The sequence below is a fragment of the Stenella coeruleoalba genome (genome assembly GCF_951394435.1).
Source record: "Stenella coeruleoalba genome assembly, chromosome: 8".
Lineage (NCBI taxonomy): Eukaryota > Metazoa > Chordata > Mammalia > Artiodactyla > Delphinidae > Stenella > Stenella coeruleoalba.
The window spans coordinates 54,356,740-54,379,865 of NC_137154.1; the positions used below are offsets into that span (position 1 = coordinate 54,356,740).

Here is a 23,126-nt window from a genome sequence, read left to right on the forward strand (position 1 = left end):
CTCAGTTACCTCATCTGTGAATGGGGAGAATAGTTCTCGCTGCTCCTGGTTTCTGGAGGTTGAAGTGATTTGAGGTATGTCTGTGCTGTTCAGCACACAGGGGGCAGATGACAACCTGCCTGCTCTCACCGCCTGCTCCTGCCAGCCTGGTGTTGGGGACCGAGAGCCAGCCCTGCCCGGAAGTCCCATCTCTTGGACTCTCTGGTCCACTTCAGTCCCACCCAGGGCACCTGCCTCGGCCCACACCCTCCTCCCAGGTCCAGTGTTTCTTTGTGTTTTTTTCCCATTCAGTAAACATCTGCTGGCCTCCCTTAGGGGCCTGGCCAGGGAGATAAGAGGAGATAAGAGACTGGAGGAGGCCTGGGACTCAGGGGGAATCCCAAGGGGATGGGTGGATGGGAGGCTTCCTCCTCTGTCAGGCCCAGGGCCTTAGTACTGCCGCTTCTCATCCCTGCGTACCACTCCACCCCATGTCCCCCCTTGCTGCACTGTGCCTTGTCCCATCTCTGGGGATGATAAGCCTGCAGGTCCTTTGCTGGAACCAAGAAGGGAACAAATAGGGATCCCACAAGCAGACGTCAGTTTTGCAACCTCCCAGAATTCTCGCAAGGTGGCCTGGTGGTCCCCGCCCCATCTGGGGCTCATGCTCGCACCAGCACCTGGAGAAGGCCCCGCTCCTTGGCTGTGCTGAACATGAGGCCCCTTTATGTCGTGAAGCAGGCAGTTTGCGTCAAGTCCAGCCACCTGGGCCTCTGCCCTGCCCCGCCCAGGAATGATCCCCTCCCTGGCATGTGCTCCGGTGGCCTTGAAGGATGGGAGGATGGGGCGGGGAGGCAAGTCTGTTGCAGAGGGGATGGGGCACAGGCTGTAACCCCTGAGAACACTGCCCTGTTTTCGGTCCCAGGCAGAGGTCCTGCTTCCTTCCTGGGCCTCAGTTTCCCCGTTCTAATCGATTCCAGCTGTGATCTTAGCTTCCAGGAGGGAGGTGACTGGGGTGAAGGTGGATGGATGAGGAGAAGCGGGGAGAGCGGAGGGGCTGAAGGCGCCCTGGATCCGTTGACTAGCTGCCTTCCTGTTTCTGCACTGGGCCTGGAAACCTGAAGTTCTGGTTCAGTGAGGAGATGGTTACGGGCTGTGACCTATGTCCGGTGCAGCTGGCCTGGCAGGCTGGAAGGGGCCGAGAGGTGAGAGGTGACCGCAGGAGCAGGAGGCTGTGCCCCACAGAGACGTACGTTGACCGGAGGAGTGGTCACCCCAGCCCTGTCCTGCAGGCCACTCTGCTGTCCCTTCCTCCCAGGGCTCCTGCCCGCAGCAGAACCTGCCGAGTCCTGTTCCTGACACCGGAGGTGGGCAGAGCCAGACCTGGGCCCTGCCCTGGAGCTCTCAGGCTGGTGAGGGAGACCCAAAGGTGAACTTCAGGGAGGGCAGCGTTGGGAGGGAGCACAGCTGGCTGGGGGCCCTGGGGAGGATGGCGTCTGAGGTGGCATCGGTCTCGAGGCTGTGGCTGGATCCCATCTTGGGGGGGAGTTTGGAGTCTGCATTCCCCTCTGGAGCCTCCCTGCCCATCAGCCCTCTCCATGCCTGTTCTGCTGGCGTCACCACCTCCAGGCAGCCTCCTCTGATCTCTCCCTGGGTTCCTGCTGTCACAGCTGTGCTCACGTGGAGGGTTACGCTCAGGCTTCTCCTCCTCAAGGGCGCTGCCTGTGGGCTGGGCATTTTCTGACTGGCTCTGTCCTCTGTGCTTAGCCAATGGCCCAGGAAAGGTGGAATGACAAACACTGGTCTTGAGAAGCCGGGGCTGTATGGTGACAAAGGTGAGGGTCTGCGCTGCCCCTGCCCCCTTGGTCTCATTGCCATATAGCAAGTCCCCCAAGCTGGGCTAAGGACAGGTGCAGGGGATGGAGAAGGGATGGTAGCTTTGTCACTCATAAGTCCTGGCCCAGCTGGAGGCTCTGGAGCTGACTGTCTGAATTGGAATCTCAGTTCACCTCTTCCTCTGTGGCCCTGTGCAGATGACTTACCCTCTCTGTGCCTTGGTTTCCTCATCTATAAAATGGGGATGCTAACCGTACGTGTCTCACAGGGTTGTTCTGCACAGCTGGGCACACAGCAGGTGCCCAGTCACTGCAAGCTGTGTCTGATTGTTCCATTCAGGGTGTCCCAAAGTGGCCGCTGGACTCCAGGTGTCCCAAGGTGGCTGCTGGACTCCAGGGTGTCCCAAGGTGGCCGCTGGACTCCAGGGCCAACCCCAGGTGCCGCCGCCAACCTCAAGTCATTTCTCTATCTTGAGCTGGAAAACCCGCGCCTCTCCTGGCAGCGGGAACACACCCAGACCACCTCCTCCTCTCCGCTCCCTCCCAGGCTGGCAGATTCGCCCCAGGTCTCTGCTCTATCGCAGGGAGTCAGGGCAGTGCCGAGCCTGGAACCAGGGACTCCGGAGCCCTGAGCTCAGTCTCTCCCAGGGGCCAGAGGAGTGTCTGGGGCAGGCTGGGGTGGCTGGACCTGCCCACAGGCTGCCCTGGCAGTGCCGCTTAGTGGGGAGGAGAGCTCTATTCCGGGGGCTGGGCTCTGTCTCATCCATCCACCTGCCTCATGACCCCAGGCGCCCTGCCCCATCCTGGGCCTGGCATCCTCCCCTGTGGAATGGGTGGTCCTGTCTCTGTGCAGGGCCCACAAGGGGGAGGGGTGCCTCGAAAGTCACGTCCTCTGATGCCAGGCGGTAGCTGTCTGTTTTCCCATGGTGGGGATGTGGCTGGGGTCCTCCAGGTACGAAGCCCCCCTCCACCCTTGTCCTGCCTGCCCTTCCGGGCCCCAGGGAGGCAGATGCTAAGTCATGGCTCCCTCTGGCTCAGAATTCTCAGCTGGGCCTGGGAGATAAGATAAGGAGGGCAGCTGGGTGGGAGGCAAAGCCACTGCTTCCTGAGAGCTCACTGGGTTTCCAGCCTCACTGGGTTTCCATGACCTGGGGCAGTGTTACTCAGACCTGTGGCATTCCGCAGTCTGTACTCTGGGGGATCCTCTTACAGCTTGGCCCTGGGTCACCCTGAAATCCCATCTGGAGTGCTCATGCCCTCAGGGGAGTTACAGCGCTCAATGGCCCTCCCAAACTCTGGTTTTCCCAGGTAGAGGTGGCAACAGGAGTCCTGAACACCTTAGTGAGACCTGATGGCCCTTTGCCCCGTTTTCCCCGGCCAAGTGCTCTGCCTGCATGTTCTGTGGAGTCCTTACACAGCCCTGCAAGCATAATAATCTACTTCCTTTGCACGGGGAGGAAATGGAGGCTCAGAGAGGTTGAGCCACTGGCCCAAAGTTGCACAGCCGGTAAATGGGGAGCAGGAATTTGAATTCTGACTTCCTGACTCTGCTGCCCTCTGCTGGCTGCCTCCAGTAGGACCTCAGTAGCTCTGTTGTGATTGAACTGGTTCAGGAACACCAGCTGAAGTGGAGGCAGGCCAGTGCTGTGTGGCTGCGGTATGTTGTTCAACCTCTCTGGGCCTCAGTTTCCTCATCTGTGAAATGAGCACAATTCCCACCTCTCAGGACCATGGTGAGGATAGATCACGGTGCCAGCAGGAAGGAAGGCATGTCTCAGTGTTTACCTCCCCCAGCCCGTATTGTTGGCCCCCTTGGAGAGCAGTCACTTGCTCTCAGCTCTGTAGAGTGAAGATGCTGATGGGTGAGGAGGAGGGGACTGGGGTGGGCACTCGGGGAGCTCTGGGGGTGTCTGCTCAGCTCTGCTCGGCATTTCTTGCTGTGTGTCCTTGAAAGTCACTGCCTCTCTCTGAACCTTCATTCCTCATCCATAAAATGGAATAAAAATGCCACACTGCTTGGGTGGGGTGAGGGTCAGATGAGACAGCCCGAGGATGTGCCCATATGGGTCCTGGGATGGTTGTCTCCTCGCTTCTCCCTGGCCCTTTGCACTCGTCATGTGCAATTTTGATGTGTTTCTGCCCTGCACCTCACCCCACTTTGTGACTGTGGGCCCCTGAGAGCTGGCTGGGATGGCCCTGCAGGGCTGCTGGTGCTGGAGGATGATGGACACTGAGCCCTTGCTGGTCAGGGAGGACCACAGAGGGCAGGAGGAAGGTGGTGGCCCGGGTCCAGCCCCTCGAAGTCCTTCCACAGTATTTGCTCATCATCCAAACTTCGGCAGAAGAGCAGAGTTCTTCAGCCGGGGGAGGGGAGAAGGGCTTCCTGGGCAGCCCTGGGGGAAGCTGGACTTGGAGAAACTGACCCAGGGCCCCAGTCGGCAAGGGGAGGCGTGCGAATCTCCAGCAGACAGTGAGGTCTCCTCTCGGCTTCTCCACAGGACATATGCGAGGACCCCCGCCTCTTTGTGGATGGCATCAGCTCCCACGACCTGCACCAGGGCCAGGTGGGCAACTGCTGGTTTGTGGCGGCCTGCTCGTCCCTCGCTTCCCGCGAGTCACTGTGGCAAAAGGTGAGGCCTGGGTCAGGCAGGGGTGCTGGGGAGACTTAACTCAGCATGGCGCCCTCCCCATCAGATGGGGGAGGTGCAGCCTGAGTGAGCAGGTGAGACGTTACGACAGCCTGTGTGGGGATGGGGCGGGGTGATGCCAGGGCTCCCCAGTGCTGACTGAGCATCAGAATTGCCTTCCCTGCCCCTGCCAGCTCAGGGGCAGGTGCTGGGAATCTGCAGAGCTCCCAGTTCTGATGCGGCCGCTCTGGACTGTTGGGGGCCCACTGAGCAGAATACGCACCTGTGAAATGTGGAGGCTGCCTAAAGCACGTGCAGTGTGGAGACACCACTAACCGCGGCTCAGGAGGCCCCTGCCAGTATCTGCTGTGCGACTTGGCCAGCTCTTGTCCTTCTCTGGGCCTCACTCTTCTCACTCTGAACAGCTGGAGTGATCCAGACAATCCTGTTTCATGATTCATGGTTCCAAGCAGCTGATATTCTGGACCAGAACCACAGGGTTTTAGGTTGGAAAGAATGGGCTCCGGTCCTGACACTTCGCCCTATCGTGGCAGCATTCGGCGGTGCAGCCCTTAAGTCCAACACTCAGAGCTCCCTCCTTGGGGAAGCAGGGAGGCTGGAGTTGTGGTTTCTAAAGAGTAACTGATGGGGACTGCGTCCTGGGTTCCCACGCCAGCAAATACAAGTCATTGCCCCTTTCTCATCCCTGCCCTTTCTGCTCTTTCTGTAGGGACTAGCGGTAGGGCTTAAGAACACCGGGCATCCGAGTCTTACAGGCTCAGGTGCGAGTCCCAGCCTCGCCGTTTCATAGCTTTGTAATTAGCCTCAGGTTACTCATCCAGAAAGTTGGGATATCAGAGTAGCTCCCTCTCGGGGAGCTGTGAGGGTGGAACAAGGTACTGTGCTTACAGGGCCTTGTGCAGGGCAGCGCTGCAGTGACCAGTGTTGTGATCATTAAGATTCATGGAACATGATGGGTGTTCCTGGGCAAGCAGGGTGCAAGGGGCAGATGAGTTTGTTCTCATCCTCTGAGGCATCCCTCAGCCATCAGAGGGAGCTGTGCCCTTCGCCGAGGCTGGGACTGTGGTAGGTGTCCTGTTGTCATGTCTTCTGAACAAGGGTGTGACCTCTCAAAGCCACCCCCGAGTGGGCATCCCTGGGGCCTGGCCCCGGTGGTCCTGTGGGATACGGGAAGCTCTGTGCTGTAGGCCCCACGGCAGAGGCCACTGCTGAGATCCGTAGACATGGGTGGTCACGGGGCGTCCAAGCTGGGAGGGCCTTGGAGAGCCTCATGGCCCACAGAGGCTCGGGATCTGGCGCTGTTCTTCGGGTGTAGAGCTGTCCTCACCCTCCTGCCTCCAGGCTCCAACCCCCTTCTCTGAGCCCAGAACAAGGTGCCCCGATCAGGTGGCACATGGGAACCCTGTGGGGCTGGCCTTACACCTCCCACCCAGCCCTGTAATTGCCTGTTTATCTGTGATCTCCCCTCTCGAGCTCACAGACAAAGCTGGTCTATATCTTCCTGCTGAGCCCAGCAGGAGCCCAGCACAGAGAGGGCTCAAGAAAGTTTTGAGAACAGAGTTCCTCCCCAGCGACTGGCCAGCAGCCCCAGGCCTCCCGGGGCCTGCAGTGGGGCCGGGGCCTGGCCCTCTGTGTCCCCTCCTGGGGAACAGGCTGTCTAGTCATGTGTAGAGATGAGCCTCAGCTTACCGGGTGCCCTGCCCTGGGCCCGACCCCGGGGACAGCTCTCCACCTAGCAAGTGGAAGAAGGGGCCCCGGACCCGCAGGCAAGAGGTTTTTGTTGGTGCTTTGTGACCATGGGCAGGCCTGTGTTTGTCTCTGGGCCTAAGGTTCCTCCTGCAGGGTGCTGGGGCACCCAGCCTGGCTTGTCTGGAAGCTTCAGGGGCAGATCTCCAGGAGCTTAGGTCCCTGGGAGGTTGGGCGAGTCAGGGCTGCTCTGGGCTAATTGCACTCTGCCTTCTGGTGCTGCTGTGGTGACAGACCCTGGGTCCCGGCAGCAGGCACGAGGCCCCAGGGAGCTCATTACTGTGCCTTACCTCCCCTCCTGTCCCTGCTGACTGGGCCCTGTTTGTTGTCACCCCTCACTTGCTGGGCCTGTTGCCCTGCAGGGCCTCCCCTGCCCCACCCTGTTTTCTCCATGGAATGGGGGCGCTCAGCCTGAGCTGCACCCCTGCTCCCTCCACCCACCTCACACTCTGGGGGTGCTGAGCCTCAGTGCAGGCACATCACGCCCCGACACACATGCCCCCTTCTCCAGGAAGCCGCCCCTTTACCTCTAGTACTTGACATGGCCTGGGGCCGACAGGCAGGGGATTTGAAGCCAGCGGGTCCTGGGTTTGATTCTGACTGGGTTTCTCGCTAGTCGTGTGACCTTGGTCAGGTCATGTTTCTTCTCTTGGCCTCTGTGTAAACCTGACTTTTCCAGTCCCCATGGTAGTGGGAGGATTAAAGGAGCCCACGGGGTAGGGGTGTGGGGCAAGCCCATGGCATTTAGCAGCAATCTAAATCCCTCTCTGCCCCTCCTCTGGCCTCCCACCTATTCCTCTCTTCTGCCGGACACTTCTAGGAAGCAGGCGTCCCCGTCCTATGGGATCCCTGATGGGGGCATTATGGTCTCCCCAACTTGACTGTGCATTCCCTGAGGGCAGGGCAGTGGACTTCAGGTGACCAGGTTTTGTGGACCAGACGTCAGATGTGACGCTGGGGTGGAGCATTTGCCATTAGCCTGGCCTGGCCCAAGCCAGGTGAGCGCACCTTCCCTAGAGCCTGGCGTGGCCCCAGGCGCAAGGGCAGGCCTGAGCCCTGCTCTGAGTCACGGGGTACCCAGGCCCAGGAGGAGACAGCCATGACCCCGGTGGGGGGAGAGCAGAATTGAGCAGAAACCCAGCGGGGTGCCCGAGTGTCTGAGAGCGAGTTTTGGGGGGTGGGCATCCTGGGCCGCGGCCTAGGGGAGGCACCTGGTGGCAGGGCCTCGCAGTCTTTTAGTTCCTCTTAAAAACGTTTCCCATCCCACCCCTGCCCATGTTATATGAGCAATCCCCGCCCTTTAGCATATAGCAGTTCATGTACCACGAGATAATTGAGCACCAGCTATGCCCCAGCGCCACTCTAGGTACTGGGGACAGGTGATTTTAAAAACTATCTGGAAACAGCCAGTGTTGAGGGTTTTCTACATTTCCTTCTAGTCTTTTTTCCATTGGGGGTTAAAGAGGGGCTTGTTCATTTGTTACGATCACATGTTTGCAGTCACGGATGCCAGTCTGGACCTTGCTTTTCTCTTCTCTATTCACTCCTACGTCCAGCCTTTGGTGGGGCCTCCCAAGGCATCTGGTGGCCAAGCAGAGGTTTGTGGGAAGCAGTGGGCCAGCCCCACCCGCAGCCTCCCGCCTGCCCTTCCTTCCCCTCTGGCCGTCCTTGGTCCCCACGGCTCCCTCCCTCCTGCCCTGCCTGTCTGTGAGGCCCCAGCCCTGGTAACGGCTTCCACCTTCAGCCTCTTCCTGCCGGTCGGTAAGCCTCTGCCCAGGCCGAGACCAGGCCCTTCCCCAGGGTCCTGCGGCCTCTGAATCCTCATTGGTAGAAGCTGGACACCTCCCACCATGTCCTGCAGGCCCGGAGCGGTGGCGGCATTCTCTCCCTTCAGTGATGCCTCCAGACCACACCCTCCCCATATAGACCCCTGCACGCTCATGCCATTAGTCCCCCACTCCCCCCACCCCCGGCCCCCACCAGCAGCCCACCTTACAGCCATCCCCTGGCACCCAGCTACCCTGGCACCCAGGCATCAAGGGCTCAGCACCTCCAGTTTCCCAGCCTTTCCCACCCCAAGTACTGCTGCGTCCCAGGGGTTACTGTGCCTGTGTGGCTGACACCCTGCCCTCATCACCCTGGCCCAGTTCTTGGTTCTGTTCCTCCATCACCCTCGCCTTCCAGCCGTCTCCCTCCTTCCTGTGCCCGACGCACAGATGTCTCTAGACCACATTTTGACTTCGGTCAATGCGCGTGTACTCTCTCCCCATGTGCCCGTCTTCCTCTTGTCGTCCTTGTCCTTAGGCCCCATGATCCATCAGCTACTCTCTTGTCAGTGTCATTCGCTCATTCATTCATTCAGGATTTCTGAGGGCCTCCTATGTGGCAGCCCTGTGCTAGGTAGTGACTAGAGTGATGAACCAGACAGCCACAGTCCCTGCCCTCTTGGTGGGGAGACATCACAGACAAAAACGAAGCAAATGTACAAATAAAAATCAAAATTTAGTGCTGGGAAGGAAATAGCTCCTCCTCATGAAGGAGAGAGAAGCTCCCCGAACAGTCACTCCCCAGACACATTGTTCCCCTCTCCTCTGCTGCTCCAGCTACAAAGTAAAAGGTTCTGTGAGGGACAGGCAGTTTAACATTTGCTGCCTGGTTTTCTCGAATACCATCGGGGAATTGCTGTCAGCAGCCCCCAGAACTGACCCAAGGGCTTGAGGTGTTGTCTTAACAGGATCGGGTGCGTGGTCCCCTTTGGTGACCCTCTTGCTGTTTGTGTAGCCCAAGACCCCACTGACTTACTTAGCTTCCATCTAGCAATTGACTGTGCTTGTGGTCCACTGGGCCCTTCAGATTGTTTTCAGGTATTACACTTTGGCCTGTGCTCCTGTCCTCTTTTCTGTGTGTGGCAGTGTCATGGCAGCTTCCCCTCTCCCTCACCCTCACCCCCAGTTATGCTCACAGTTCTTCCATTTGCCCACGTATAACAGCTGAGCTCCTGGTTCCCCCTCAGGCACCGGGGATACAGACGTTTGTCAGATTCTTCCATGGCCTCAAGTCTCCTGGGGGAAACTGAGGCTCAACACAGGGGTGATAAGTGGTGGGATTTTAGTAGAAGAGCTTCCTGGGCATGTGGCTGCCATGCAGCACAGGGTTGAGGTGGGGCCAGCAGGCAAGAATCATCCAGGTCAGTGATTCTCAAAATACCGCTCCTGGACCAGCGGTATCAGCATCACCTGGGAGGTTGTTAGAAATGCAGGTTCTCAGGCCGCATCCGAGACCGATTAAATCAGAAACTCTGGGGTGGGGCCCAGCACACTGAGTTTTAAGTCCTGCAGCTGGTTTTGATGCTCCCTGAAGTTTGAGAACATCGGTCTAGGTGAGAGATGATGGTGGCTGGGCCGGGGTCCTGGCAGTGGGGCTGGGGAGACGTGTTTCCAGGGTCATCCACAGGCCTTGCCCATCGGGCATGGAGGGGTGCGGGTGAGGCCGAGTCAAGGAGAGCGCCAAGGTTCGGCTTAGGTGACTTCAAGTCTCAAATCGGTGGGCCCCTCTGGGCCCTATTTCCTACCCTCCTGCCAGGGGCTCTTCAGCCTCTCCTGCTGTGTCTCCAGTGAGCGCTTGCCCCCCGCCTCCTGCCCTCTTACTGCCTGTAAGCAGTGCTCCCTCTTCACAGCAAGCCAGCTCTCAGCCCATCCGTGGTGGCCAGCGCGGTTGCCACAGCTGGTCCCTGAGGAGCCTGCCACCCTCCTGCCGGCCTGCAGTACCGCCATTACCGAGGCACGTGGGGACGCCCGCCCTCCTGCACACTCCATTTTGAGGACGGGGTGGGGCTGGGAAGAGCCAGTGGCAAAGAGGGGCGAGACGAGAAGGGGGGCGAAAGGGGAGACGGGGCCCCTCTTTGGTGGCCTCTCGCCTTGGCCGTGAGGCCCCAGTCCACTCGGCTCCTGGACGGTGGAGGCGGCAGCAGCAAGGGGGCCATGGCGGAGGACGAGCCGAAGCCGACCCAGCTGGACACGCCCCTGGTCCTGGGCGAGGACCTGACCAAGCAGATGCGGCTGCGCGTGGAGAGTCTGAAGCAGCGCGGGGGGAAGCGCCAGGATGGCGAGAAGCTGCCGCCGCCAGCCGAGTCCATGTACCGCATCGACTTCATCCAGCAGCAGAGGCTGGACGTCGTGCTGGACAAGCCGGGCAAGGTCACCATCACGGGCACCTCCCAGATCTGGATGCCCGACCTCACCAACCTCATGACGCGGCAGCTGCTGGACCGCGCTGCCATCTTCTGGCGCAAGGAGGACTCGGAAGCCATGGATTGGAATGAGGCCGACGCCCTGGAGTTTGGGGAGCGCCTGTCCGAGCTGGCCAAGATCCGCAAGGTCATGTACTTCCTCATCACCTTCAGCGAGGGCGTCGAGCCTGCCAACCTCAAGGCCTCCGTGGTCTTTAGCCAGCTCTGATGGCAGCTGCCCGCTGCTACCCTCTCCCTTGGCCCACCTGCCTGGCCCCTGCCCATACCCCTTTCCCCCATGTGTGTGTTTGGGGACATTCTTCTAGCTGCTGGCCTGTACTTGGCTTGGCCGGGACCCCTGAGCCTGCGTCCTTCCTTCTCTCCTTTCCCTGGTGCTGGCGCTCCTGTTCACGGGAGGAAGGTGCAAGGGCTCCGTAGTCTAGAAGCTGACCTGGCTGCCGCTGCTTCTGCCGTAGACCATGGAGACCTGGTCGGGGCTAGTGTGGGAAGATGGAGAGGCCATGGGAGATGGCCTTCTCTCTGCTCCATTGTTGGGAGAGAGACTGAGAGACCAAGACAGAGACAGACACAGACCGAGAGAGAGACCTCTAAGGAACCAGCCACTGGGCTTCCTCCGGAGACAGGGGCCCAGAGATGACAGAGAGATGACAAAGCAGCTTCCTTGGAGAGTGGCACACAGGCATCTGCTGCCCTCCTGGCCACGATGCCCCTTCCCAGTGTCCGTGTCTGGAGGTGAGCACTCAGCCTGCTGCTCCGGGCGCCTTGTGTGGGCCCACGACACCTCAGGGCTCTTAAGACATTGGGCAGGGTTGCTGTGAGGGCTGATTTGGGCAGTGGGCAGTGGCTGGCACGCTGGAGGCTGTGCAGGCCAGCTCTTGGTTTTCTGGGACTTCAGGAGGGGAGAAGTGAAGGGGGAGATCTCAGAAACGTTGCATAGAGATGTATCTATCTGTACATACACATATGTCTTGAGAGAGAGCATGCTATGTTCATAGGGTTGTATTCCGTACCTGCCCTGTGGATAAGCCTGAATTGCCCAGCTGGTTCCCTGGTGGCCCTTAGCAGGGGCTTGATCAGGATGGCCTTGGGGAGGGGAAGCTCCTGAGCCGGTGAAGTGGGGAACAGTGTAGTAAACAGGTTTCCCTCTGCCTGGGGGAAGCTGGAGAGAGGGGGTCCAGAGCCCTGGAGCTGGAGACAGTAACATCTCTGGGGCCTGAGGTGTGCCCTCCTGGGATGTCAGGCTTTTCCTGGCTAACTGGTCGGAGAAGGCAGGTGTGTCATCCTGGTGCGGCACCTTTGGTGGGGTTGAGGGGTGGGAATCGGGGGCAGCCTTGGAGGGGAGCTGTGATGGTGATGGTCAGAAGTGGGCTGGAGGTGACAGTGTGGTGTGACGGCGGAACACTGGCCTCAGAGGTCACAGGGCAGAACCCACTCACCAAACAGAGGGAAACTGAGGCACAATTGCCAGCAGATTCAGTTCCAAGCCCCCCTCACGCTGCACAGGCCCAGTGAGCTCCTCTGAGGCCTGGCACCAACCGAGGGCACCTCAGGAAGCGCCCTCGACACCGTGTCTCCAGGTCAGCCCTGTTTTGTGTCAGGGACGTGCCCGTGACGTTTCCCTCGTGAAGCAGAGCCATCGGGGGGCTGCAGGGCCCTGGGAGCAGAGGCACTGAGAGATGGAGGGTCAGAGCCAACCCTAGTGGCCAGGGCTGCCGGGAGGGCAGGCCCCCACTTTGGAGGCAGGCAAGCAGAAGCAGTTGGAGTCGATTCTTCAGTGGGAGATTTGGCCGTGGTGTGAGCGATGGTCCTTTCTAACCTGAAGCTCAGGTGTCTGTTCCGGGACATGCTTGGATTCCTGCCTGCTTCTCTGCTGACTCCGGGGGAGCCTGGAGGCTAGAGCCCTGTGGATGGCCCTGTCCTTCTGCCTCTCTGCTTGACCCCTCCCTGCAGCTCTGGGGCCCCTCTGGCTGCAGACGGCTTGTATCCGCTCCCCAGCGCGTCTGCTCTGTGCGGGCATGTGAGTGCCCCTGCCGTGCTCACTGCGTGTCCCCGGTAAAGCCTGTGTGTCCCCGCCTCGTGGTATGTGTTCTCTTCCCAGGAGCCACCCCTCCCTGGGCCCCCTGCACACCCCTGCCCCCTCCTCCTGCCGCTTTCAGGGCTGAGGCCCAGAGCAGGTGGTGACTGGCCCAAGGTCAGACATCAGCATGGGGTTTGAAACTAGGTCCCCTGACACCCAGCCAGGAACCAACAGCCCTGACAGTTTTTTCTCCAGTGGCCCCCAGACCAGCCTCTGTATGAGGCATGGAGAGAGCCATGCTGAGGCCTCGGGGAGACACTTGGGGCCCACAGGGGATGGTGGGGACCCACCAAGCCGTGCTCAATCTGGAGTCTCCCTCCCTTGCAGGGTGGCCGGGCAGGAGGCAGACGGGACAGGGGAGTGACTGAGAGGTGGGGTGGGATCAGGCCTGTGCCCCGATTTCCCTAACATGCTGTATGTCCTCAGGCAGCCCCTGACCCTCTCCCAGCCTCAGACCTTCTAAAGGGAACAGCCTGGTTCTCGGAAGCCCCTTGCAGCCCTGCCCCACTGACCAGAGAAGACCCATGTCACCATGTCGCCTTAGTGCCCCACCTGACCCTGACCCTGACCCTCACTCAATTTGTGGACGGTGACAACAGAGGCCCGGGGAGGAGGCTGCCGGCTCGAAGTCACAGAGGGTGTGTGGAGGGGCCGGCGATGGGGTGCACGTGGATCAAGCTCTGGGTCTGTGGACCTTCGACCCCATGACCCTGGCCCCCTGGGATGGGAAGGGCCGATGCCCCCATCCCATCTGAGGGCTCAGGCCCGGGCAAGGCCGGCTTCTCCCCCGAGACAAGGGCAGGCCCCGCTTCCAAGGCCGCTCTTGGGGCTTTGCTTGGGAACAGCTCCCTGGGCAGGTCTCGCATCCCGTCTTCCTCCACCCCAGAGCCCTGCCCAGAGCAGCTGCTGCCGCCTCATTTCCCTTCCCCAAGCCCTGCCCTCCAGCCCCAGCCTCCATCCACTCCTGAAGGTACTTCTGGGAGGGGTGGGCGGAACAGAGACGGGAACCCAGGCTTCCCACCCTGAGGACAGCAGTAGAAGGCCTGGTTCTGCTCCTGAGACTGGGTCGGGGGGAGTGCAGGGAATGGGAAATGAGGACCTGCTGTCCACGGAACCTGTGAGAAACCACCGAGCAGAGAGACCCGCCGTTTCCTGAGCTCCTGCCTCCCACTGAGCCAGTGTACGGTAGTGTGAGGGACCCAGCCTGGCGCTGCCGCCAGCCACCACCCGCGTGACCCTGAGCAGCCTCTCGGAGCCTGTTTGCTCATCTGTCGGTGGGGATAGTAATGGTTCTTTCCTCATCGGGTCACTGGGAAGATGAAATGACTTAAAGCTAGTGAAGCACTGAGCTTCCTGAGAGGCACACGGGCTTCCTCTCTGGATTTCCTCCTTGTACTTTCCCAGTCGCTGTAGACACAGTGTCTCACTTTGCACCGTGATTCTGAGAGGAGGGTGTTAGGAGAACCTACTTACTAAGGAAGAGTGTAGGGTTCAGAGAGGTGTAGGGAGTGGCTTGAGGCAACACAGCAGCCAGTGCTTAGGGCAGCAGGCAGTGTGGGCTGGAGGGATAGGCAGGGTCCAGGCCTGGCTCTGTGGTTGGAGAGAGTGGTCATGGGGGAGTGGATTCTCCTCACCATTACCAGGCTTGGAAGGGCCCAGCTGAGGGAACCTTAAGCCCTCACAGTCGAGCCTGGGAGCCTAGCCCGAGGGGCCGCCCGGGTCTCTGAGCGTCTGGCTGTGCTCACTCCTTGTGGACAGGGATCCCGGGGCCCCCTGCAGGTGTGTCAGCACCCCACGCTCCAGGTGGTGGGCTGGAGGCGCTCCTCTCCCAAGGGGCTGGGGGTGGGGATTGCCCAATCTTCCTGGCTTCTTCCAGCCGTGGCGTCTGAAACTCGGGAATTTGAGACTCTTGGAATCAGAAGCTGAGAACTGAGAAACCAGATGCTCAGAACCAGGGACCCTCTTGTTCTGAGGATCTGGAGAGAACTGTGGCTCACCTCACCCAGCTTGGGTAGCACAGGAAACTCCACTGTAGCCCCTCAGCCTGCAGCCCTGCTGGCCTTGTTTAGAAATGCTCCTGGCTGGCCCTCTGGGGTCCCAAGCAGAAATGTGTGGGAAGCTCCCTCTCTGCCACACGGACAGACACACACACACACACTTGCACGTACACATGCATGCTTCTGTGCACACACTCACACACAGGCGTTCACTCACTTGCCCAGGGTCCCAGCAGGATTTGAGCCCAGCCACTTGGGTCTGGGTGGGAGTCCCTGAGGGAGAGCACCGAGGGGGTGCTCCAGGTGCTGGGGCACCAGGGAGTACTGTGGCACACCCATCAGTGGGACTCTGAGGTTTCTGGGTGATTCTGCAGTGGGTGGCTGTTAATGGGCGCACGAGGGGCTCCAAATCCCGGAGTTCTTGCCTCACTGCCCGGTCAGCCCAAGGAGGTGCCTCAGCCCCTTCAGGCCTGTTTTTCCCATCTGCACAGTGGACTGTCGTTAAGGTTTTCCTTTCTCCTCTTGGGAGGGAGGTGGACCAGGTCCCCCCGAGGTTTGCACACACCATGTACTCCACACACCAGCAGGGACGACCCCTCATGTGTGCACAGCCCTCCACAGTCGATGCAGTACAGCCAAGGCCGTTCTCCACCTTCGTTCCCACAACAGCCTTGGAGGGAAGGTAGGTAGATGCGGAGACACTGAGGCTCCGAGAGGTGGCCTAGTCGAAGCTTAAGTCCCAGCCACACACCGAGGTTGGTAAATTGATGTCCAGCATCAAACGACAATCAGTATCAAGGCTACAGAGGACAAGGAGCTTTATTTGCAGGTCTTAGGGATTGCAACGGGGGAGACACAGATTCAGGTAGAACCAAAGAGCGTTCCAGGGAAGAAAAAGTCGGGCTTGTAAAGGCAAAAGCCATAAGGTCGTTAAAGGAAATATGTGTCCTTGAGGCTGTCAAGAGTTATTTTAGGGTAAGGATCCAATAAATATCTTGAGTTTCTGGAACACGGGGCAAACGTTCTGGATGGCTGCGTTAAGACAAGAAGTGGTCAAAGTTCAGATTCCGTGCAGGTGACGACGTGCAGAAATCACACTTTCTCAGTGGCCTCCCAGCTCCGTTTTAGAGCGCTGTCTTAGTAAAACTGACTCCATTTGTATTTTCCTTTCACACCAGTAGTGTGTACAAGCTCACCAGCTGTCCAGGCCCTCGCTGCGGCCGGCATTTGGGGATTTTCCTCCCAGAAAGACTCAGCCAGCTGTGGAGCTGGCCCTGGCCCTGTGCCGGGCGGTGGGGATCGGAGCAGGAGCTTGGGGGAGGGGCTGCCGGACGGCGCCCAAGGGGAGGGTGGGGTCAGGAGGACCCTGCAAGCTGCTGCTCAGCTGGCCCCGGAGGGACAGGGACGGGATGAGGCCGGCAGAGGGAGCCACCCGTGCAAAGCTGAGGTGGCCTGAGGCATCACGGGCTGTAGATTCCTATAGGGCCTGAGAGAGGCAGTGTTCAGGGGTGAAGCTGAGAGCTGCCCGCAGGGCTTTGAATGCCGGGCCAGGGAGCTAGTGTCCCTGGCGATGGGGCTTTTCAACTGTAGTCTCGCGAGAGGAGAGAGACAGCCTAGTGAGCCCTTGGACCCATCCCTCCACCTCAACCACTGCCAACTCGTGGTTGCTCTTGTTTCCTCTACAACCCCGCTCCCCCCAGGCGGCATGTCATTTCATCTGTAAATATTTCTGGATGTATCTCTGAACGATAAGGACTCATTCAAAACCCAGAACCATAATATCTTAACATAACTAAAATCACTTTATAATAATTCCTTAATATCATCAAATACCCAGTAAATGTTCTGGTTTCCACTCTGGGTCACAAATGCTTATATGTATGTTTTACAGTTTGTTTGAATCAGATCCAAAGGTCCATTACTGCAGTCCGTTGGTTCCCCTTCATCTTTTCATTTTTTCCCTTGCAATCTAGTTGCTGAAGAAGCCAGTCATTTGTCCTGGGAGTTTCCAACCATCTGGATTTTGCAGGCTTCTTTTTCATGGTGTTGATTAATATTTGTCTGTGCCCTGAGTTTCCTGTGAGGTAGCACTCACCTCTGGAGGCTTCATAAGATGCGGCACAATTTTTTTTGCACAACTGCTTCATAGGCGAAGTTGTCTCAGGAGGTACATAATGTCGGGTTGTCTCTTTTTTGTGACATAGGAACCATCGGTGATCCTAAATCGATGTTAGAAGCCATGATTACCTAAATCCATTATTTGTCAGTGGTTGCAAAAGAATAGGAGTCTAGGACTTCCCTGGTGGCGCTGTGGTTAAGAATCCACCTGCCAAAGCAGGGGACACGGGTTCAAGCCCTGGTCCGGGAAGATCCCACATGCCGCGGAGCAAATAAGCCCGTGCGCCACAACTACTGAGCCTGCACTCTAGAGCCCGCGAGCCACAAGTACTGAGCCCTTGTGCTGCAACTACTGAAGCCCGTGCGCCTAGAGCCTGTGCTCCGCAACAAGAGAAGCCACCACGATGAGAAGCCCGCCCACCACAATGAAGAGTAGCCCCCCGCTCGCCGCAACTAGAGAAAGCCCGCACACACAGCAACGAAGACCCAACGCAGCCAAAAATAAATAAATAAATATATTTAAAAAAAAAAAGAATAGTAGTCTAATATTCTAATTTCTTCTCACTTCTTAGATGGAATTCATCACCAGATAAAAACCTCCCTTCATCTGCTCTTGGTCACTCTATGGCACAGTTTGTATAGAAAAGTCAGGTTAAGTCTTTGATTTTTTTTTTTCTTTCGATTTCCAGTTTCAAAAAAATGAGTTGTTTCCCTGCCACCCTCCAATAGTGACTAATTATTTGTTTGTGTTAATATCATCATGGTCTCATGGATTTGAACATATCGGATGTGTTTTCATTCATCACTGTCATTATCCTTTACTGCTGCTCAGATTGGCCCGCCTTTGGCTAGTGGGAGCCTCTTCAGATTGGTCCTGAATCCTCTGGTTGATTCCTTGATTTCTGGCATGACCGGATGTGGTGTGGAGGGTGTCTGGTTTGTGTGCCCGTGGGAGCACACCTCCCTGGACAGACTGCTTCCTCTCGCTTGGTACCCTGGCTGGCAGCAGAGAGGGGCTGAGGGGTGAGAAGGCTGGCCTGGGGCTTCCTTGAAGGGCTTCCTTGAAGGGCTGTGGTGTGGGAGGGAAATTGAGGCCCATGGAGATCGCTGACTCTTATCACAGGCCCTGGAGCCTCATTAGCTGCCTTTTGAGTAACAGAGGGTTCAGAGCCAAGCCCTGGGTTTAATGATCCTCCCGTGGCCCCAGTGGTACCTCCCAGCTCCTGCGAGGGCTCCTCTTCTTCCCTCCCTCCTCCCCCATCCTTCTTCTACATCCCGTGCAATCCAGAGCTTTCAGAGCAGGGAGGAGTGGAGGAGGGTGCAGTGGCCAGGCCAGTGTTCCCAGCTTCCGACTCTCCATTGCTCTGTGCCCCTGCATGTACCCCCTTTTTTGCAAAATAAATTTATTTATTTATTTTTGGCTGCGTTGAGTCTTCACTGCTGCGCACGGGCTTTCTCTAGTTGCTGCGAGCAGGGGCTACTCTTCATTGCGGTGCGCGGGCTTCTCACTGGCCGGCTTCTCTTGTTGCAGAGCACGGGCTCTAGGCGTGCGGCTTCAGTAGTTGTGGCACATGGCCTCAATAGTTGTGGCTCTTGGACTCTAGAGTGTAGGCTCTGTAGTTGTGACACACGGGCTTAGTTGCTCCATGGCATGGGGGATCTGCCTGGACCAGGGCTCGAACCCGTGTCCCCTGCACTGGCAGGCGGATTCTTAACCACTGCGCCACCAGGGAGGTCCCTGTACCCCATTTTTGATACACTTTTCTGTCCTGAAATCAAGTGTCAGGGAACCTGCCAGGGGTCAGGGCAGAGGCCGGCCTGGGAGTTTTCACTGAGAAAGGACACCCAGTTCACTGAAAAGGGACCAGCTAGTAATCAGCCCTTGCTGGGTTCTAGACTCTGTGTCAGGCTCTGAAGCCCTGAGTGTGAATCCTGCCTCCCTCACTGGCGCCTGTAGGTGGGCTTCTGCAGCGACTTCCTGCCCTACCCCTCAGAAGACAGCCCTGAGGGTTCAGGCGCTTCGGCACTTAGCTGGGCTCCATTAGTGGCTGTAGCGCCTCTCACTGTGCTTATCATTTTCATTGTCTTGGTCCCGAATGTCCCACTAGGGAGCATTTCTCTTTGCCGGCATCCCTGTTGATGGTTGGAGGCGTGTAAACAGAAGCATCCTTAATGAGGGTGGGGCTGGGAATGGCTATGGCTGAAGTCTCTGTGCCCAGGCTGCTCCGGACCTTGGGGTTTACCGCCTCCTGATACATCTCTGGCTCCTCAGGCGGATTGCCTGCGTGCCCTCCCCCATACCTGGGAGTGATTTTCTTCTAGAAGATGGTTCTTCTGGTCTTGATGGGGTTTGGCTCCTCTGGGTCCTTGCCCGAAAGGGCCAGCAGGTCCCCCTGACTCAGCAGGGTGAGGGTTTTTTCTTCCCCTGCCTCCCCACCTCCTGCTGCCCCAAATTCTTCTGTTTGTCCTCGTCTGCTGGGGCGATGCCCACTGCCAGCTCTCAGGACACCTGCTCAGAAGCTACTGCTTGTTCTCCAGGGTCAGGCCCACCACTCCCTTCTCTCCATGGCCCCGCATGTACCCCGTGTCAGCCTCAGCACTTGCCTGTGTGCCTACCTCTCCCACCAGACTGGGAGCCTCCCGAGGGCAGGGACCATGTCTGAATCATCTGGGTCCTCAGTGCCAGTGTGGGGCTGGGTGCAGAGTGGTCCACACTGATAAAGAACTCCTTATTTGGAGGCAGACAGACCTGCGTTTGAATCCTGGCTTCAAACCCAGGTCTGCCTGCCTCCAAAGAATGTGTATATTTTCTAGCTGTGTGATCCTGGACAAGTTACTTGCCCTCTCTGAGCCTTGATGTTCTCATCTGTAAAGTAAGGATGGATATATTAGTAATTTCATGGGGTGGTTGTGTGAATTGAACCGAGATAACCCATTGCAGTCACAGGCTTGGTATCTGGCATTTCCAAGATGCTCCATAAATAATCAATTTTATTAAGAGTCCCAGTGGATGCCTGTGAATTTATTCATTCAGTTAACACATGTTTATTGAGGACCCTCTCTGAGCCAGGCCCTGGACTAGGTGCTGGGTGGATAGCAGTGACCAAGACTGACGTGTCTCTGCCCTAAGAGAGTTGACATTCCAGTGACAGTATCAGCACTGAACACAATGTCACACACTTGTGTAATTATAACTGGGGAGAGTGTCTCAGAGGAGAAGTGCCAGGGGCCGTGAGTTGGATGGACAGGGGTCCTGGCCTAGTCTGAGGAGTCAAGGAGGGCTTCCTGGAGGAGGAGGGTAGGCCCTAAAGGACAAGTGAGAGTCAGCTGCAGGAAGAGCAGGTGCAGAGTTCCTGACCAGAGAAAGAGCCTGGAGCAGGGCGCAGTAGGTGGAGGCTGGGGTGGGTGAGGGTAGAGACACGAGCCTGAGGACAGAGCATATTAAGGGTTTGGGCTTTATTTTCCAGGGGACCTGATCAGAAAGATCACTCTGCTGCTGTGTGGGGCAAGAGCAGATGTGGTTGCTGATGCTGTTAGTGTCCCGGGGCGAGGAGATGGGGGACCGGGCCAGGGTGGTGCCGGGGGGCTGGAGAGGAGGAGATGCATTTTAGCAGAATGTGGGAGCTCAGATTGCATGGAGAGAGGGAAAGTGGGGAGGCCGGCATGGCTGCCGACTTCTGGCTCGGGCAGGGCAGGGGGCAGGGTGGCACCACTGACCAGGCGGGAACTTGGGTGCATGTGCTATATTTCTGAGGGGGAGGATGCAGATGGAGGCATGAGGAAGGGAAGGGGAAGCTCATAGAATCTTAGAATGACAGAGCTGGGAGGAGCCTCAGGGGGCCTCCAACCCCTTCAGGGATGGGGAAACTGAGGCCCGGAGATGAGAAGGATTTGCCCAAGTCCCATACTGGTTCATGGCAGAGATGGGAATTGAACCCAGTATTCCTTTCCATTTGATTCCCTGGAGGCATGCAGCCCCACTTCCTCAGGAAGCCAGCCGTGACCCTCAGTGTGTCCCATCCTGTCCCCCTCCCCGTCCAGGTCATCCCAGACTGGAAGGAGCAGGAGTGGGACCCCGAGAAGCCCAACACCTACGTGGGCATCTTTCACTTCCATTTCTGGCGCTTCGGGGAGTGGGTGGACGTGGTCATCGATGACCGGCTGCCCACAGTCAACAACCAGCTCATCTACTGCCACTCCAGCTCCCGCAATGAGTTCTGGTGTGCCCTGGTGGAGAAGGCCTACGCCAAGTAGGTGCCAGGGTCGGGCGGCCAGGCTGGGGTGGAACTGCTCTTGGGCTCTGTGCGGGTGTTCCTCTAGCTGGGGCTCCAGGCACAGAGAGGTGAGGGGCAGGTGCAAACACACACAGCGAACTCAGAGCCCGGCACCCAGAGCACAGCCGGGTGTGGTGCAGGCCTGGACTGCAGGGCCTCTGGGTACCTGGTGTCAGGTCCCCACAACCCGCCCACATAGGGAAGCCCGCTTCCACCTGGGAAGATGGAGGCCCAGGCAGGTGTCCTGCAGGTAGCCGGGGGCAGAGCCAGCAACCATATTCAGGTCGATGGTTCTTTTCCAAAGATCCAAGTTGCTGAGCCGTCCCTGGAGGCCTTGCTGGGCATGTGGTGTCTCCGAGCCTGGGCTGGTCGAGGAGGTTGGGACAAACCCCTGCCTTTCCTGCTGGCTGGGCCTCCCCTTCACCCACCCACTGGTCTGTCTACCTGACTGTCCAGCCATTCTATCTTTGCTGCCCCTCGTCCTGCTCTGTGCCAGGCCCTGGGTTCCCAGCATGGGCATGAGCAAAGGTTTGCTGAGCTGTGGAGGGCTTTGGGGCAGAGTGACCTGCCCAGGCCCCTGCAGGACAGGTGCAGGCCTGGCGCAGGAGGGCCAGTGGGGTCAGAGACCAGCTCTGTGGGAGCCTCTCCTTGATTCTTCCTCTCAGGCCTGTTTGTCACTCTCCTTGGATAGTGTGGTGTGTGTCTGTGTGTGTGTGTGTGTGTGTGTGTGTGTGTGTGTAAAAGGAAAAACAAAAACTCCATCATCAAAAACAAACCCATGGAACCGTCTTGCACTGTTGGTGGGAATGTAAATTGATACAGCCACTGTGGAGAACAGTATGGGGTTCCTTAAAAAACTAAAAATAGAATTACCATATGACCCAGCAATCCCACTACTGGGCATATACCCAGAGAAAACCATAATTCAGAAAGACACATGCACCCCAATGTTCATTGCAGCACTATTTACAATAGCCAGGTCATGGAAGCAACCTAAGTGCCCATCGATAGATGAATGGATAAAGAAGGTGTGGTACATGTATACAATGGAATATTACTGAGCCATAAAAAGGAACGAAATTGGGTCATTTGTAGAGACATGGATGGATCTAGAGACTGTCATACAGAGTGAGGTAAGTCAGAAAGAGAAAAACAAATATCATGTATTAATGCATATATGTGGAACCTAGAGAAATGGTACAGATGAACTGGTTTGCAGGGCAGAGACAGAGACACAGATGTAGAGAACAAACATATGGACACCAAGGGGGGAAAGTGCCGGGGGCTGGGGTGGTGGTGGGATGAATTGGGAGATTGGGATTGACATGTATACACTAATATGTATAAAATAGATAACTAATAAGAACCTGCTATATAAAAAAATAAAATAAAATTGAAAAACAAACCCATGAAAACATGTCGGCAGATTCCATTTTTAGTCCTAAGAAAGCGAAACCCGCCCCCTGGTGGTCAGTTGGTCACCATGGTCCTCGGTGCAGGCTCCTCTCCTCCCGCTCTGGGAGACCCACTCAGTGACTCAGCGGGCTAGCTCTTTTTTTTTTTTTTCTTTTAAGTAAAATTTTTATTATTTTAAAAAATTGTCCAAAATATAATATTTATCATTTTGACCATGTGTAAGTGTAGGATTCAGTAGCATCAATTACATTCACAATGCTTTGTACCCATCACCACTGTCTATATCCAGTATAGATGATGATACTTTTCATCATCCCCAACATAAATTCTGTTACCCACTAAACAATAACTCCCTCTTTCTCCCTTCTCCCAACCCTGGGAACTTCCATTCTGCTTTTTGTCTCTATGAATTTTCCTATTCCAGGTAACTCATGTAAGTGGACTATTTGTCCTTCTGTGTCTGCCTTATTTCAATTAGCGTAGTGTTTTCAAGGTCCTTCCATGTTGTAGCATGTATCAAAATTCCGTTCCTGTTTACGGCTGAATGGTATTCCATTGTATGTGTGTGCCACATTTTGTTTATTCATTCATCTGTCGATGGACACTCGGGTAAACTGTTTCCACCTGCTTGCTATTATGAATAATGTGGCTATGAACACTGATGTGCAGGTACCTGTTTGAATGTCTCCTTTTAGTTCTTTGGAATATATACCTAGGAGTGAATTGGTGGGTCGTATGGTAGTTCTGTGTTTACATTTTTGAGAAACCACCAAACTGTTTTCACACA

General features: G+C 57.1%; 2 protein-coding genes across 3 annotated transcripts in view; both read left to right on the forward strand.

The window, feature by feature from the left end:
- The window catches only part of CAPN5 (calpain 5), a 52,796-nt gene that overhangs the window by 17,644 nt on the left and 12,026 nt on the right, over positions 1-23,126 (forward strand). For both annotated transcript variants that reach the window (XM_079928093.1, XM_079928094.1), the window contains exons 3-4: positions 4,313-4,444; positions 20,691-20,899. In XM_079928093.1, coding sequence (XP_079784219.1) covers positions 4,313-4,444; positions 20,691-20,899 — 341 coding nt within the window. The remainder of the gene's footprint in view (positions 1-4,312; positions 4,445-20,690; positions 20,900-23,126) is intronic.
- Positions 9,621-11,485, forward strand: OMP (olfactory marker protein). Its single transcript, XM_079930228.1, has one exon. The coding sequence runs from the start codon at positions 10,189-10,191 to the stop codon at positions 10,663-10,665; it is 477 nt and encodes a 158-aa protein (XP_079786354.1). The 5' UTR covers positions 9,621-10,188; the 3' UTR covers positions 10,666-11,485.